We start from the raw sequence: 15924 nt of genomic DNA on the forward strand, positions 1-15924 counted from the left end.
ATATGCATCCTTGTCACAAGTTAAAGACTTGTTTCTTAGGTACAATGAAGCGCATTGAAGTGATAAATTTTCCGTTTGAATGGAACATTTTGAGCTTTCTTTTGAACGTTGATTGTCACATAATGACACGCCCATTTCTTTAGAGAGGAAAAAAGATGTGTTTGTGAAACACTGATTCCCCCGTATGGCAACTTATAGCAAAGGTTAAACTTTCTCAAATGCAAATAAAATATGTTGGTACCCAAAGTAAGGTCTTGTCTTGAGGAATAAACCAGTGAAATGTGAAAGCCCTAGCAGCAACCATTGAATAGATATGAAAAAGGTTAAAGTTTTTTCAAAAGTATGTCAAACATCAAGGTCAAATGGTCAAAATTAATGGTGCCCAAGGAAAGGCCTTCTCCCAAGAAATACACAGGTGAAATGTGAAAGCCGAAGCACCAATCGTTCAAAAGTTATGACCAAGGTTAAAGTTCCAAAAGTAGGCCAAACTCCAAGGTCAAGGTCAAAGGGTCATTGGTATCCAAAGAAAGGTCTTGTCACAAGGATTACACATGTAAAGTACGAGAGCTCTAGCATCAACCGTTCAAAAGTTATGGCCAACGTTAAAGTTTTTTTTAAAGTAGGTCAAACTCCAAGGTCAAGGTCAAAATTGTTGGTATCCAAAGTTAGATCTTGTCACAAGGATTTTACATGTGAAGTGTGAAAGCCCTGGCACCAATTGTTCAAAAGTTATGGCCAAGGTTAAACTTTGGTAAAATTTTGCAAAACTGGGTCAAACTCCAAGGTCAAGGTCAAAGGTCAAATATGGTGGTACCCAAAGAAAGATCTTGTCACAAGGAATACACTGAATCTTCGATATGGGGGCATAAAAAAAACCGGTCAAATGGTTCATTTGAATACCAGTAGAACATGTATTCTATAAATACAATAGCCAATCAGATTGGCAGTCTACATAGACACCGAGTAAACACGTGTTTGACCGGTACACATATGATAACTTCAATAAACAGAATAATTTCATAATTATGTACATATTCGTTGCAATACATTATTTTTATAGAAGCGGTACGTTTTTAAAAAGGAACATTTCTTTAAATGTATTTTTATGAAAATATTCTAATTAAAAGATTTTAAAAATTACAGTGTTTAGAAAATCTGTGATTCTCCATTATCTTCATATCAGAATTGTCATTCTTCATCATTATAAGAAAACATGTACATTGAGAAAGTGAAGATTACGAACAGAAAAAAAAAATTTGCTATGTCGAAAAAAATCTACAAACAATGCAAATCCGTAAACAGGTACGTAGAACTTGTTTTGCGTATCGAATCAACTTGGAGACTTATACTCCATATGGAGATGATAATACATGTAGTATATTGCTTCCTAAATAAGGGAAGTGAACAATAGAGAAGTTAAGGTTATCACTTTTATCATAAAGTTTTGTTGCTAGTTTGCCATTATTTTCTTTTTTTAGTATAATATCCAAATATGGAACAGGTTTGTCAGACACTGTTGTGTCTTTTATTTCGAATTCAACTGGATGTATCGAATCAACCTAAGAATGACAAAGGATATTGTTAATTAATAAAACGTCGCCGATATATCAAAATGTCGAATTGTGGAAGTATTTTGAATAAAGTCTGTTTTATATGAATAAAAAAAAATAGATCTGCTAATAACGGGGCGCAATTAATACCCAATTTAAAAGGGAATCATTTAAAGGTATACCATCAACAGATTGTTGGAAGACTTGATCTCCAAAAACTACATACTAGATGTTGTCAATCAGAAACTCAAGCATCTTTTTAATATCAACTTCAGAGTTGATATATCTTGTGTGTATAATCAGAATGTTTTTCTAATAAAATAATTTTGCAGATGACCAATGACAAGGTATTTGAATTTACAAGTTCCATCTCGAATGAAAAAGCAGCTGTTTATTTTGTCAAAAAGAATGGAGTTTAATTTATCGTGGAAAATGGTTGTACATATATTACGTATCCAAAAGTCGAAAGTTTTATGCTATTGATTTTGGTAAAATTTTGTGATTTCAATTTTTCTAAAATACCTTGGAGTTTTTAAGTATCCTCATCTGATTAATACAACTTCTCGAATATGTCGTTGTACAATGCTCCTGAATATTCTCCTTCACTGCTGTTAACATTTTTGGAAGAAGTAAAGACAGAGGGTAAAATATTTACTACAACCCGCTATGTATCTTTGTGTATAAAGATTTTTATGTAATTTTCGAATCCAGTATAGAAGATAAGAAGATATAAAATGTAATATGATTATGCACATACGAACATAGAACACACACACACACAAAACAAATTACTGAAATCAGATATTAAATGGGATGTGTTCTTACGCAAATGAAAACAAAAAAATATTAAAACTGAAAAGATAGTGAAAAGACAGTATAGCGAACAAAAAAGATGATTTTGAGTTTATTTAAGAATTCATACTAAAATTAAAACATTGAAAGCACGTCTAAAAAGATGGGTTTTCGAGTCCACTTTAAAGATACTAAGAGAATGTTGAATAAAGATAAATTAAAATTTTCCAGTATATGGTAGCGCCACGTCAAACCTATTCATACCATATGAAGAAAACAAAAATACAAGGGAATGAAGAATCCTTTTATATCAATGTTCGCCAATTTGAAAGAAATCACCGTTTTCAATGTCTATTTTCAAAAGAGACACAAAAAAAATACAAAACATGAAACATAAGTAGAAAAAAGATAAAATTTACACAACAAAAAAAGCAAAAGTAAAACAATGAAAAAATATATATTATTTAAACAAAGAACTGTTAACGGAGTAGGATCAGTCCAAAGAAAATAATTAAGTGTATAAGTGAACAGAACAAAGATATTATAATACTTAATTATACACACTTTCACTTCTGATAAAGTCTCATATTCAATACAGTTCCAAAGGAAGATAACTGCTATAACCGAAATACATCAGGATATGAAATTATAATAACGGCATCAGCCAAGACGACAGATAAATGTATTCTCATCTTATTTATTTATTTTTTATGCAAGTGTTTTTCGTAAAGTAGGGGTTTATTTCCCAATACCTGCTGATATTAAGCTGAACTGGGGATGTGATTGTATATATTGTCTCAATAGTGAGTTAAAATCGAGTTTAGGTACAACCTCTTATTAAAATTACTACCTCTGAGTTTTTCAAATTGGCCGCATTTAAATCCTAGTTTTTGTATATACATGTATTGTAAAAATTTTCTAATTTTCACGACCTTAAGTTAAGTAATTGTTGCCATAAAGACCAACATTCTAATTTCATCAATAACTCATCAGACACACGTCGTTTACCTCAATATAAATAGTGTTCCAAATATCATTAGAATGTATGGGGTATATAGTCATTAAATAAAATACTAGTACATGTAGTAACATTAAATCATTTCATATATTATTAATTCAACATTTTAGATAATGTATCATAAAAAAAAAAATCAATAATTTCTGGGAACACTACATAAAAATTGAGAGAACAAGTAAAAAATACACTTCTTAAAGATAAATTCGAAGAAGAAAAAATTAAAGGTAGTAATTTCTGTATGATTGCAACGACTACATCAATAAAGTAGGAAATCTTTCAAGCCCACAGTGTGCAAATGTGAATGTGATGGTACCTTTTCAAACTATACATAGAGGTGTAGTCATGGACATCGATCATACAATAGACCAAATATACATGTTGTCTCTTTTGATTCACCTTTGCCTTCTTTAAGAAAAAAAAAAAAAAAAAAAAAAAAAAAAAAAACAACTAGGCTTTCATCACATTTCCACTCAACTTTACTCGGTTCCCTTGAAATTTTGGAATGGACTATTTGAAGAAGCTAAAGCAAGTCCATATACTTAAATTCTTCAACTGCAGAATCCAAGCTAGTGTTTGTGATTATGGATGTGTTGGAGGATAATTCCAACTCAACTCGTTGGTTCCTTAAACTTAAATTTGCCAATAAAGGAGTAGAAGATGTTGAATATCTAAAACAATATCCCCATAAGTGATCTTGCTCTTCTTCTTCATCTAAAGTCCCGCTGGACATTACTGATGATACTAATATATTCGAAAATATAATTTTTCAATTGGCGATAGAACTTCATTTCTTTTATGAGTTCTGTTAAGGATTATGCAAGATGTTAGGCTAAATATGCAAGGGAAGAACTGAACACTGTCAGAATGGATTAAGTGTTTTAGAATTATATTCAAGAGTCGTATTAGAAAGTTAAATGGCAATATACGAACCATCTAACCTTCTGCTTTCACTAAATCGGATGTGATTAGAGATTTAGAAAGACGACACGAACAACATGTTACGGTTTCAGCAGACAATGTCTTTGTTTGTAAGGCTCATCATTATAATTTTATTTTAGATGAACTTGGTTTAAATTCCAAATCTCTGGAAATCCAACTTATACCCACATTTCACTTTTTAAGGATGATATTCTTCAAAATCACATTTCATTGTAAAATAATTTTAATATTCCAGTCAACAAAGGTGAATTCGATCTACACTACCTTTACTGGATTCCTAAACTTCATAAACATCCTTACAAAGATACATTACTGGGTCCAGCAAATGCTCTATCATGCCGCTATCTTTATTCCTTACAAAAATATTAACCCCTGTAAAGGAGAAACTTCAGACGTACTGTGCTAAAGCATATTCTAGAAGTGGTGTAAATCAGATGTGGATTCTCAAAATTTCTAAAGAACTTTTAGAAAAATTTAAAATCTCCAGTTTTTTCTAAAGTCAATATCGTCAAAACATATTACTTTTCTATACTTAATATAACTCTTCCTCATGGTAAATTAAAAACTAGTCTTTTTGAATTTTCGTATTTTGTGATTGGTCATCAACAAAATTACTTGGATTCTACACACAAGTACTCTGAAGTTGATATCAAAAGATGCTGGAGTTCCTCTTTGACAACATTTATGTAGTCTTCGGAAACCAGGTCTTTCCAGAAACCGTTGAAATTCGATGAGCACTAATTGTGCTCCTTTATTAACCGACTTTTGTTATATTCCTATGAAGCAAAATTCATCCAAAAACTTCTAAATAGAAGAAGAAAACCTTACTGTGTCCTTCAGCTCTACATTCAGATATATTAAAGATGTTTATCAATTAACATTAAGATATATTAAAGATGTTTATCAATTAACAATAGTTTCTTTCATTCATGTTTCGACTCGATATATCTCAGTGAACTTAAAATAAAAGCACTACAGAGTCTGCCACACCTGTTTCATATTTGGATGTTTTACTGACTATAGACGATAAGGGCCAACTAACAATTAAATTGTATAACAATATGAGATGACTTAGCTTTTCCATCGTCAACTTTCCTTTTTTATGTATAGGTAGTAATATTCCGCATATCAACGCATAAGATGTTTATGTCTCCCAAATTATTTGATACTCAAGAGAATGCTCTGAGTACGATTAATTTTAAACCGAGGCAAGCTACTGACAGATAAGGTGATGTTACAGCGTTTTCAACAACCTCGCTTAAATCAGCATTTCATAGATTCTATGGTCGTTATAATGACCTTGTTAACAAATGTAACCTATCATTGGGTCATATTTTGGGTGGTGTGTTTCATACCAATGCTCTGAGTACGATTAATTTTAAACCGAGGCAAGCTACTGACAGATAAGGTGATGTTACAGGGTTTTCAACAACCTCGTTTAAATCAGCATTTCGTAGATTCTATGGTCGTTATAATGACCTTGTTAACAAATGTAACCTATCATTGGGTCATATTTTGGCTGGTGTGTTTCATACCGATTGTTAGGCCTTTATTTTCATACTAAAGGAATTGACTTCGAAATTGTCCGTCTTCCTGATCTATACAAAGGGCTCAGGGCGGGTGTGTCTGGTCAACAGAGCATGCTTACTCCTCCTAGGCACCTGATCGTACCTCTGGAATTTCCGTGTTCGATGCCCTGCGCACAGATTTATATTGTTTATAGATTTTTTTTTAGATCGATCGCTGTTTGTTATCTTCACTTTTTTCACTGTATCAAATTCAGATAAGCATGTGGCCCATGGGCCTCTTATGTTTGTATTTCATATAATGAATTTCCTACCAGTCTGAGGTATTCAAAGTTCACAGGGTTGCATACAATCAGGTGACCGTTTAGGCCCATGGACCCTTTGTACAATAACTTTTTCGTGCGTAATTGGTCCTCAGAATGAAAACTAAAATTTCGAAACCTTATTGCAGATGTACAGGAGACAATAGATCATATTCCTAAAAAAGTGGATACTGCTTAATTATTAAATGTAGGTGAATACAAGGATTTTTTGGTAGGAAAATGTCGGTTTACGGCCTCCTATTGGCCAACCAGATGAAAACTCCAAATCCCTAATGCGCATCTTCAGGGCACCTCCAATCACATTCCTAAAGATAAGTTGACTACTGCTTAAAATGTAGGTGTAATTCTTGGAGTATTGTTCTTGTAGCAAAATTGTTTTCGATTCTAAATTGGCTCATCATATGAAAATGAAATCCCCATATCCTTATTGCTCATATGCAGGACACAACCAATTATATTTCTAAAGATGAATTGGCGTCTACTTAAAATGTAAAATGGGATACATGAACGGATGGAGATAATAAAAATATATCTGAACTTTCTTAAGAAAGTGGGGATAAAAAAGGATGTGTAACTTTTGTATTGCATAGATTCCGATGGATTTATACATATATCTATAGTCTGATACCGAACATAAAATACTTTGTTTCTTAAAACAAAGTGTTCACTTAACATAAGGAGCTTAAGGTATTATGTCGAATAATACACCATTTATTTAATACCAAACAGGATCTATGTATAGTTAGATGACATGAGAAGAAAAGTTTACGACTCTGTACATTACAGGGAATTAAGTGTGAACTCCACGTCCATCACACAAAGGTAAATATCAAATGGGCATTTAAATTTGAAGTATGTCAGGACAAAATGTTTACGTTAAATTAAAGAAGTCTTTCACTGAACGAAGACAGTTTTTAAAAGTTCAATAGTAAATGTTTATACTTAATAATGTTATATGAGAAAATGTATTTTATATTTAACTTGACACATAGAAATAATACCTCTCAATTTTTAATATTGTCTGACGTCGAATTGTCATGATAAAAAAAAAATCGGGGAAAAGAGTCGAGTGATTGGTACATGTATACCTTGTTAACTTTCTGTGATTTTAGTAGACATTTAAAGCCAAAAGATTTTTATTTCTCTTATTATTTCTTTGTATCTGAAATATTGATATCGCTCTTCTAATAGTTTTGTTAAAAGCATTTCTAAACTATCAATCTATTTCATATGCAATAAAGTAAAGTGAAGTAATATTTTTTATTTTAATTTTTTTTCAACATAAGTGGGAAAAAACCAGAAATTCTACACAGAATGGAAAATTCAAAAGCTTTGGCAAGAACATTAAGATGATAAACAATAGAAATGCCACAGTCCTTAACTATACCTATATTCCCGAGGATTATATTTTGTGGATTGCAAATGAACGATTGTACGAAATCAACAAGCCCACTGTGGTGATTCTTATACTGTTGATACTCTTTGGAATGTTCGGGAATCTCCTCGTTATCTACGTTTTTGGATTTCGTTTGCAGAAATCAACTGTGCACACATACATAATAAGTTTGTCTGCATTTGATACTTTGACTTGCCTTTTATTAATTTTCGAGGTATTTGATAAACGTTTCCCCATGTATAGCGGGAACTTCCCAGAAATCTGCAAAGTAGTCCGATGCTTAGAAGTGTTTGCCAATGGATGTGCCAGTCTTATTATGGCAAGCATTGCTTTCGATCGCTTCTACAAAGTCTGGAAGCCGTTCAAGAGACTGTCTATAAGAACAGTTAAAAAAAGCATATTGGGAATAGTGATAACAATGGTGGTTCTCAGTTGGCCCATGGCAATCTTTCACGGACCAGAAACAGTTTCAACTATTTATACCACAATAAGAGGAACAGACTGTGCTGACGACGACCGCTTTAAAGGATCTGTGTATACCGGAATTTATTTCCTTGGTCTATTCGTCATTATTCTCTCTTGTTTAGTAGAAATTGTTGTCATGTATCTTTTAGTGTTTATAAATATTTTAAAATGGAAACGTAATGTAATTGGTGAGAATATTCCAACAACCTCGAACAATTCCAGGCAATCTTCTTACTCTTCAAAACAAATAAGCAGATGTGTAAAGCAAAGTAAAAGAAATAGGCAATCAACAAAAAGGGATTCTATTTTCGATAATGACGATTCGGTCAAAAGACACGATTCCCTAAATAAACCTGATCACAAGAAAAGAAATATCTTCAAACTAAAAAAGGAAAATGATGTGTTTTCTGATCTTACAAAAAGCATATCTGCCTTCACAATATGCAATAGGGATGAATCTAACTTCAGCACCTCAAACGAACATGAAGCAGAAAGGGGGTCTAAGAGAAAGACAGAAATAATGGATACCCCTATACATACCCTCGCTGACCCGCAAAATTCAAACGCAATAGAAAATAAAATGCGGAACAGAGACAGTTTCTATAAACCCAGATACATGGTTCGTCGACAGAGTGGGAGGGTCAAGGTTAAACTCGGTTCTACAACCGCCATGTTTAGTTTGATAGCATTGGTATATATACTTAGCTATATTCCAACTATAGTTGTAGAAAGCATAAACGCCTTAAGTCCTATAAATGAAGAACAACTTTCAATGACTACAAGAAAAACCATCGTACTTTGTAACTCGGCCTATTTCGTAAATATTGCCATCAATCCCGTTATATATGGCCTCTTTAACAAGTTCTTTCGTAATGAAGTGATACATATCGTAATAAGCAAAGCAAAATAAATGTGCATTTTACGTTCGAGTGCCTTTGATGTATGATTATATTTGTTTGATTATATTTGATATATGATTATGATATTAATGTTTTTTCTACGCTTCTATGCATGGTAAAATACAGTTTTTATTTTATATATATATATATATATATATATATATATATATATATATATATATATATATATATATATATATATATATATATATATATATATATATATATATATATATATATATATATATATCAAAAACAACCGTATTATAAATTGTAATAAAAAGACAGCATGACATGACTTATTGGTACTTATACTAAGTTTCTACATTTTTCTACATCTTTATGTGTTTTATAACCATAAATTCATAGTTTTCCTGAAAGAATTTAATAAATACATGTTAAATGAATAGAATCAATTTGATTTATACATGTACATTATGAACAAACGTCGGTGTTCAGTTTCAGCTGCTCTGTTCGATACAAAAATGTTCTAGCTGCAGTCAGAATAAAAAATGTATTGTGCAAAAGGCTTCCATGTAATGCCACAGTGATACACATTGACTGTCACATGTCCATGTCATGGCCATTATAGTTTCCATACATTTTCATCAGAATACCGTATAACTAATATTTATTATCCAAGTTGTTCTCCATACTTTGAAGCTTATTCAGTAGGTTTTACCGTGCTTTCAGAAATCAGACTTGGCGTAGCAATTGATAAGAGCAGTCGAGTGTTTCACAGCTCACATTTCTACTATATATAAATTATGTATCGTTAATATTTAAGATGACTAGAGTATATTTATTCTGGGTAAGTTTATTTTATTTTATTTATTAGTAGTAGCTATATATATTGGCTTATTGTCGGTTTCATTCCTGAAATAGCCACAAAACTTTGTTCTATATTTTTAAAATTCGTAAGTTAGATTCAAAGTAGTATTTGCTCATGTAATGTATAGTCATTATGAGTGTAAAAGTAGATATAATGTAGAAATAGTGATGTTTGTACAGAGTATGGCGTGAAATAGGAGTAAACCTTAGAACACCATTTTTATTTTGTGGTTTTAGAATATTTTTGAACACTCTACTATATTTTTATGTTTATTATTTCCCAGGCTCTTACTTTGATTTGAGATTCTGGTTGGTCTTATTTCCAAGCTTGATTGTACCTTATTTCAACACCTCATGTCAATTGTAATGAACACACCAACATCAACAAACAACAAATTTATTAATTTTTGTGATAGTATGAAAAAATAACAACGGTAAATTCCTGCCTTGTAGAAAATCCTCATCACTCCAATCTAGCGTACAGAAACGCTAGCCCAACCTAGCCGAGGGTAAAGGCCTAGTGTAATTTAGAATACCCCTTATTATTTAGAAATATCCTAAACCTAACTTTTAGATTTATGGCCTAATAAATTTAACAGGAGCAATAAATGATGACAACTTAGTCAATATGCCTAATATCTTAAATATAATTTCTAGTGGTGCAACCTGTTAAATACTTAATAAACCTTTCTTAATCTAAAGTGAGAAAACCTACAGTAAATTAATGCTGTCCAAGTTCCCCAGGTGTCTAACAGTTACAAGTTACACGGGTTTATATACTCTTTCGAAACAGTAGAATCTTTAACTTAAAATCCAGTGAATACACCCCAAGGGTATGAACTTTGACTGAAATAAGTAACACCCAAAATGTTAACTTTCATATTGTTAGCCAATGAGAATTTAGATCATCAAACGTAAACATTAACCAACAGATTTGATGGAAGCAACACGTGCTAGTATTTGAAAAGGTTTGTTATAATAAACAAATCATATGGGGAATAAGGCAGTATACAAATATATGCATGAACACATTAATAGTAACATAATATTTAAAATACAAGGTATAAATGTATACCTGCTACAGGCGTATAGTATTTATCTCAAAGTAATTGTCTTCAACTTCAAGTAGTTCACGAGGTACGAAGTCAATGTGTGAACGAAAAAGGACTGTAAAGTTTAGTAAGTAGTAAATTGTATATTGATTGTTGATTGATTGTATGTTGTTTTACGTCCCATTCGAGAATTTTTCACTCATATGGAGACGTCACCATATACCGGTGAAGGGCTTCAAATTTTGACCTTTACTCGGCACTCAGGGCCATTGAGAGTGAGGGATCTTTATCGTGCCAACGCCTGCCGTGACACGGGACTCGGTTTTTAAGGTCTCATCCGAAGGACCCGCAACTTTCACTTCAAAGTGCCGAGCGCATTATATATTGAAGTATAGTGTATATTTTAAGAAAAACAAGATGTGTTTGTGAAACACTTATGCCTCCGTATGGCAACTTATAGCAAAGGTCACTGAGTTAAACTTTTTCAAATGAAAATCAAATATGTTGGTACCAAAAGTTAGGTCTTGTCTCGAAGAATAAACCTGTGAAATATGAAAGCCCTAGCAGCAACCATTGAATATATATATGGAAAAGGTTAAATTTTTTTTAAAAGTATGTCAAACATCAAGGTCAAGGTCAAATGGGCAAAATTAATGGTGCCCAAGGAAAGGTCGTTTTCCAAGAAATACACAGGTGAAATATGAAAGCCGAAGCACCAATCGTTCAAAAGTTATGACCAAAGTTAAACTTTTCAAAAAGTAAGTCAAACTCCAAGGTCAAAGGGTCAAAGTTGTTGGTATCCAAAGGAAGGTCTTGTCACAAGGATTACATATGTGAAGTATGAAAGCCCTAGCACCAACCGTTCAAAAGGTATGGCCAAGGTTAAAGTTTTTCAAAAGTAGGTCAAACTCCAAGGTCAAAGTTAGTTGGCCCTTATAGTCTATTATAGTCAGTAAAGCATCTAAATATGAAACAGATGTGGCGGGCTGTGCTGTGTCTTTTATTTTTACTCAATAAATCTCAGTGACCTCGAAATAAAAGACACAACACATATGTATCTTTTTTTTTGATTTTTATGAAGTTTAGGAATCCAGTATAGGTAGGATTGATCGAACTCACCTTCGTTGACTGGAAATGTTAAAAGTGTTAATGGCTGATTAATGATGTTGAAAAATTTCCTGTGAGTCTGACCCTTAATAAGATTTCCAAATGTATATATCATAAAAAGTAACTTTCGTAAAAACATATAGAAAATATGTACAGCTAGTGATGCAGCTATCAAAAAGTAAGAATCGATATGCTGTATCATATTAACTTTCAAACATTTATTATGAAGTGCTACAGATTGATCTTTTATCATTATGCGATATTTTGCGGGTGTTAATTTATCAGTATGCGATATTTCATCATACAAATTGTAATGCATTATTTTATTAATAAATTAGCATAATTTAATTAAGATAAATGACCTGTGTGCCAGTGATCCAGGTAACAATTTTTTTTTTAAAATCCCAATGCAATGTTGTTTTTGTTTTGTTTTGTTTTTTCCCCAAATCGTAACTAACACTCGTATTGCCGAAAGGTAATATCAGTTTGCGGATACGTGGTGCACCGCATCTTTGTGAACTATGGTATCATGAGTTTTTCAACAATAAGCATGTACATTTTGAATATGAAGAATTTAAGTGAGATGCCTGTTTAGATGTCTTGTTAGCTGTAGAGTCGTTAGCCTGTATCTAGTCGACACATCCTGAAGTGGAGGTAGCAGCGCATTAAACCAGGATAAGTTTGATTTCATTAACGTCCTTATTGGTACACACTTACAAGGAAATAAATATATCAGGGCAGGTAAGTTTACACTTAGATATGGAATAAAACTTACTTTTATTATCAAATGAATTGTTTTACGAGTAAAATTTGGATTGCAAAAATAAATTCTCTCTCTCTCTCTCTCTTCAGGCCCCTGGATCATGAAAGATCTTAAGCTTAAGTCAAAAACGCTACCTTGTATTGAAATGTTGTAGGAGTAAAATAGTCCAGAATGAAAATATTATATAATATTGTTCCTCCAAATTGCTGCTATCTACAAAGATCGGGATTTCATTGATTATTAAATAAACATCTTACAGATGATTGAAAATCTGACATAAGTTTAAGTCTGTTTCATGATCCTGGAGCCAGATCCAAACCAAAATCCAGTATTTCATAATTAAATATCAAATCTTTCCATTTTTTCTAGAGTGTTCGATTCGTTTTCTCTTTTAACATAAATTGTTAAAACTCATCCATAACCTGATATTTATGATATAAGAAGATACAAGACCATTGATATGGATAGGGCATATAAATCTGAATAGATTTTAGTACACGCAAGTTACTTGTAACAGATGAGTCATCAAACTTTTAAATGAGAAGGAAATATTAGCTTTTTTTACCTGAATGAAAGCTTTTTTCAGAATATGTACAGGCAGGAACTCCGTTGTTTGAAGGATAGATTCCATACTATAGTCGGTAACTAACTGGATTTATGTAATGGTAAGTAGATATCGCTATCCGTAAATAGGAATTCAATCCTTCGAACGGAACTTTGACCTTTTTATTGTTATAGATAATTTCCTTAATTCTTAAACTCAATAGAATTGTCTTTCATTTAAAAAATAATAAATGGATAGAAGAAAAATCTGTGTCTTTCACATTTGAATACTTTGCCCAATAATTGCAGATTTTCACAAAGAGACAGAACTCAATATGTACCTTGACAACCATGCCAGGAAGTGAAGCAGGCATGAAATCATAATGAATGCAACATGGCTAATTTTTCTTGGAGTGTTAATACAACGGCCACCACGATAGCTAACATCCGTGGAGTCGGTAGCTCTACAGTCTCAAACGTGTCTACCAATTCCTTATTATGGATTACTAATGAAAGACAATATGAAATTAACCGCCCCACTTTCATCATCTATATAATTTCCACCATTTTGGGTTTCATCGGAAATTTACTTGTGATATATGTGTTTGGAATCCGATTTAAGAAGTCAACAGCTAACATATTTGTAACTTGCCTGGCAGTATTTGACACAATCATATGTTTTCTATTAATTTTGGAAACTTTGGATCTGCGGTTTCCGATGTACAGTGGTAACTATCCTGCACTTTGTAAAATAGTTCGCTTTTTAGAAGTTTTTGCCAAATCGTGTACTACCATCTTACTTCTATGTGTAGCATTAAACCGCTATTATAAAGTATGCAAACCTTTGGAGCATATTTCAATTGAAAAGGTAAAGAAAATTTTGATTGCTAGTATTGTAGCCGCGATATTTTTCAGTTGGCCTGCATTATTATTTCATGGTTCGGAAACGATGGCGACACTTTATCCCGGAATTACAGGAAAAGACTGTGCTGCTGACGATAATTTTAAAGGTTCGCTTTATTCTGTAATGTATTTTATTCTCCTTTTTGTTATAACATCTTGTTGCATTATTGCACTGCTAGCATTATATAGTCGTGTTATCGGGGCATGTTTGAAAAGAAAGTTCGCAGTTATTGGAGAAAATCAAATTACGGGAATTTGGTATTCTAATACATCTTATCAATTTCAACGATCTTCAAACAAAGATTTGATACGAAAAATACAGAAAAGAATAGATAATGAACAGAAACAACAGTCCAATTCTATGGTCATGGGTGATAAACTTGGAATAGAAAATAATTCTGACATACAGAAAAATGATCAAAGGATTAAGGAAAATAAACACCAGTCCAGGTTTGTGGTTCTAGGTGAAAAATACAAATCTTCAAGTGATAGCGAAAATTCTTTAACTCCAGATAGTCTAAGTAAGACAGAACTACAAAATACACCTATTCCGATAAAGGGTATTTTGAAAAATAAATCAGAAAACAAAAATGAACTGTTAAATAATTCTGCTTTAGCAAAACTTAATGGTAAATATGAAGTACGGGACGAACCCCAGCTTGTTAATGAGAAACCTAAGAAGAGTGTATCTTTCAAGTTCTCAGATGCTGAGATTACTACACATCCCAAAGTCACTTCGTCTGAACCAGATGATAATTCAATCAAGGAGCCCACAAGGCATCTAGTGTTAAGCACATACGAAGAAGAGCTAGTGGATAAAGTTTTACGAAGAACTAGAAATACAAAGAGAATTGAAAACGAAGGAAAAAGTAGTTCAACTAGTAATGAAAACGTTGGTTCTACAACCGTAATGTTCTGTTTGGTAGCAGTAATTTATGTGGTATGCTACATTCCTACTCTAATTGTAGAGACCATCAATAAAATACAACCATTTAATCTGAATGAGATGTCAACCACAAACCAAAAATTCTTGGTGATGGCTTATTCCGCTTCCTTCATGAATCTTCCATTTAACCCCCTTATATATAGTGTGTTTAACAAGCATTTTCGAGGTGAGATTATCTTAATGTGGAAAAACAAATTCAAATGAAAAAAAGGGACGTATATATAGTATACAAGTAATTATAAAAAAAAAAAAACAATTCAAAAACTGTTTCATTCTTTGTATAATTTCATGTAGGTACTATTTGAATTATGTATTATAAATCGAAAGAGATTTCGAAATAAAATTAAAATAAACATGTTTTTGTTGAGACTTTTAAGAGTTTTTAATTCAGGACAAAGTTGAAATCCAATATCCCAGTATAATAATTCAAACATAATTACTGTATTTTAATTCTTAGAATTACAGTGCCTGGCACTGCCTGCTGCTTAATATTATATTGCATCAAACTTTCGTTTGAGATAAAGCCTTTCATACCAAGTGTCACTGAGGAAAAATTAAAGTTCAAATAGAAGAACTTTTTTCTGCACATTTATCGATTTTAAACAAGATTTTGATACTGTTTGGAGATTTGGATTGTGGTATAAGCTAAGTAAGAAGGGGGTTAGTAAGAAATGTTTCAACTACATAAAAAATGTGTATATAGAAATTAAATCCATGGGTTAATTTAAAGGGCACACTTACAGATTATTTGAACTGTAATGTTGGTGTTCGCCAAGGTGAAAATTTATCACTTTTTATTTTCCTTATAATTATATCAATACAAAGCGCTCACAGCGGGTGTGACCTGTCAACAGGGGATGCTTAATCCTTC

General features: G+C 32.2%; 4 protein-coding genes across 4 annotated transcripts in view; 3 read left to right on the plus strand and 1 right to left on the minus strand.

Moving 5' to 3' along the window:
- The window catches only part of LOC133181863 (programmed cell death protein 7-like), a 292001-nt gene that overhangs the window by 177054 nt on the left and 99023 nt on the right, over positions 1-15924 (minus strand). The window lies entirely within an intron of this gene.
- Positions 1-15924, plus strand: part of LOC133183369 (rho-related GTP-binding protein RhoJ-like) — an 88715-nt gene that overhangs the window by 18527 nt on the left and 54264 nt on the right. The gene's annotated exons all lie outside the window — the stretch shown is intronic.
- On the plus strand, positions 7498-13588 carry LOC133182464 (orexin receptor type 2-like). Its single transcript, XM_061317311.1, has 2 exons — positions 7498-8700; positions 13514-13588. The coding sequence occupies exons 1-2, from the start codon at positions 7498-7500 to the stop codon at positions 13586-13588; spliced, it is 1278 nt and encodes a 425-aa protein (XP_061173295.1).
- On the plus strand, positions 13563-15257 carry LOC133182466 (uncharacterized). The gene has a single exon (XM_061317312.1). The coding sequence runs from the start codon at positions 13599-13601 to the stop codon at positions 15255-15257; it is 1659 nt and encodes a 552-aa protein (XP_061173296.1). The 5' UTR covers positions 13563-13598.

The sequence above is a fragment of the Saccostrea echinata genome, unplaced genomic scaffold, assembly GCF_033153115.1.
Source record: "Saccostrea echinata isolate AGI-Se365-2 ecotype Australia unplaced genomic scaffold, CSIRO_AGI_Sech_v1 ptg000009l, whole genome shotgun sequence".
NCBI lineage: Eukaryota > Metazoa > Mollusca > Bivalvia > Ostreida > Ostreidae > Saccostrea > Saccostrea echinata.

Excerpts from the sequence above, each read along its gene's own strand:
- LOC133182464 (XM_061317311.1), top strand. The coding sequence starts at position 7,498 with ATGATAAACAATAGAAATGCCACAGTCCTTAACTATACCTATATTCCC. Across the intron at positions 8,701-13,513 it reads TGTTTAGTTTGATAGCATTG|ATTTTCACAAAGAGACAGAA; the intron begins GTATATATACTT and ends CAATAATTGCAG.
- LOC133182466 (XM_061317312.1), top strand. The coding sequence starts at position 13,599 with ATGGCTAATTTTTCTTGGAGTGTTAATACAACGGCCACCACGATAGCT.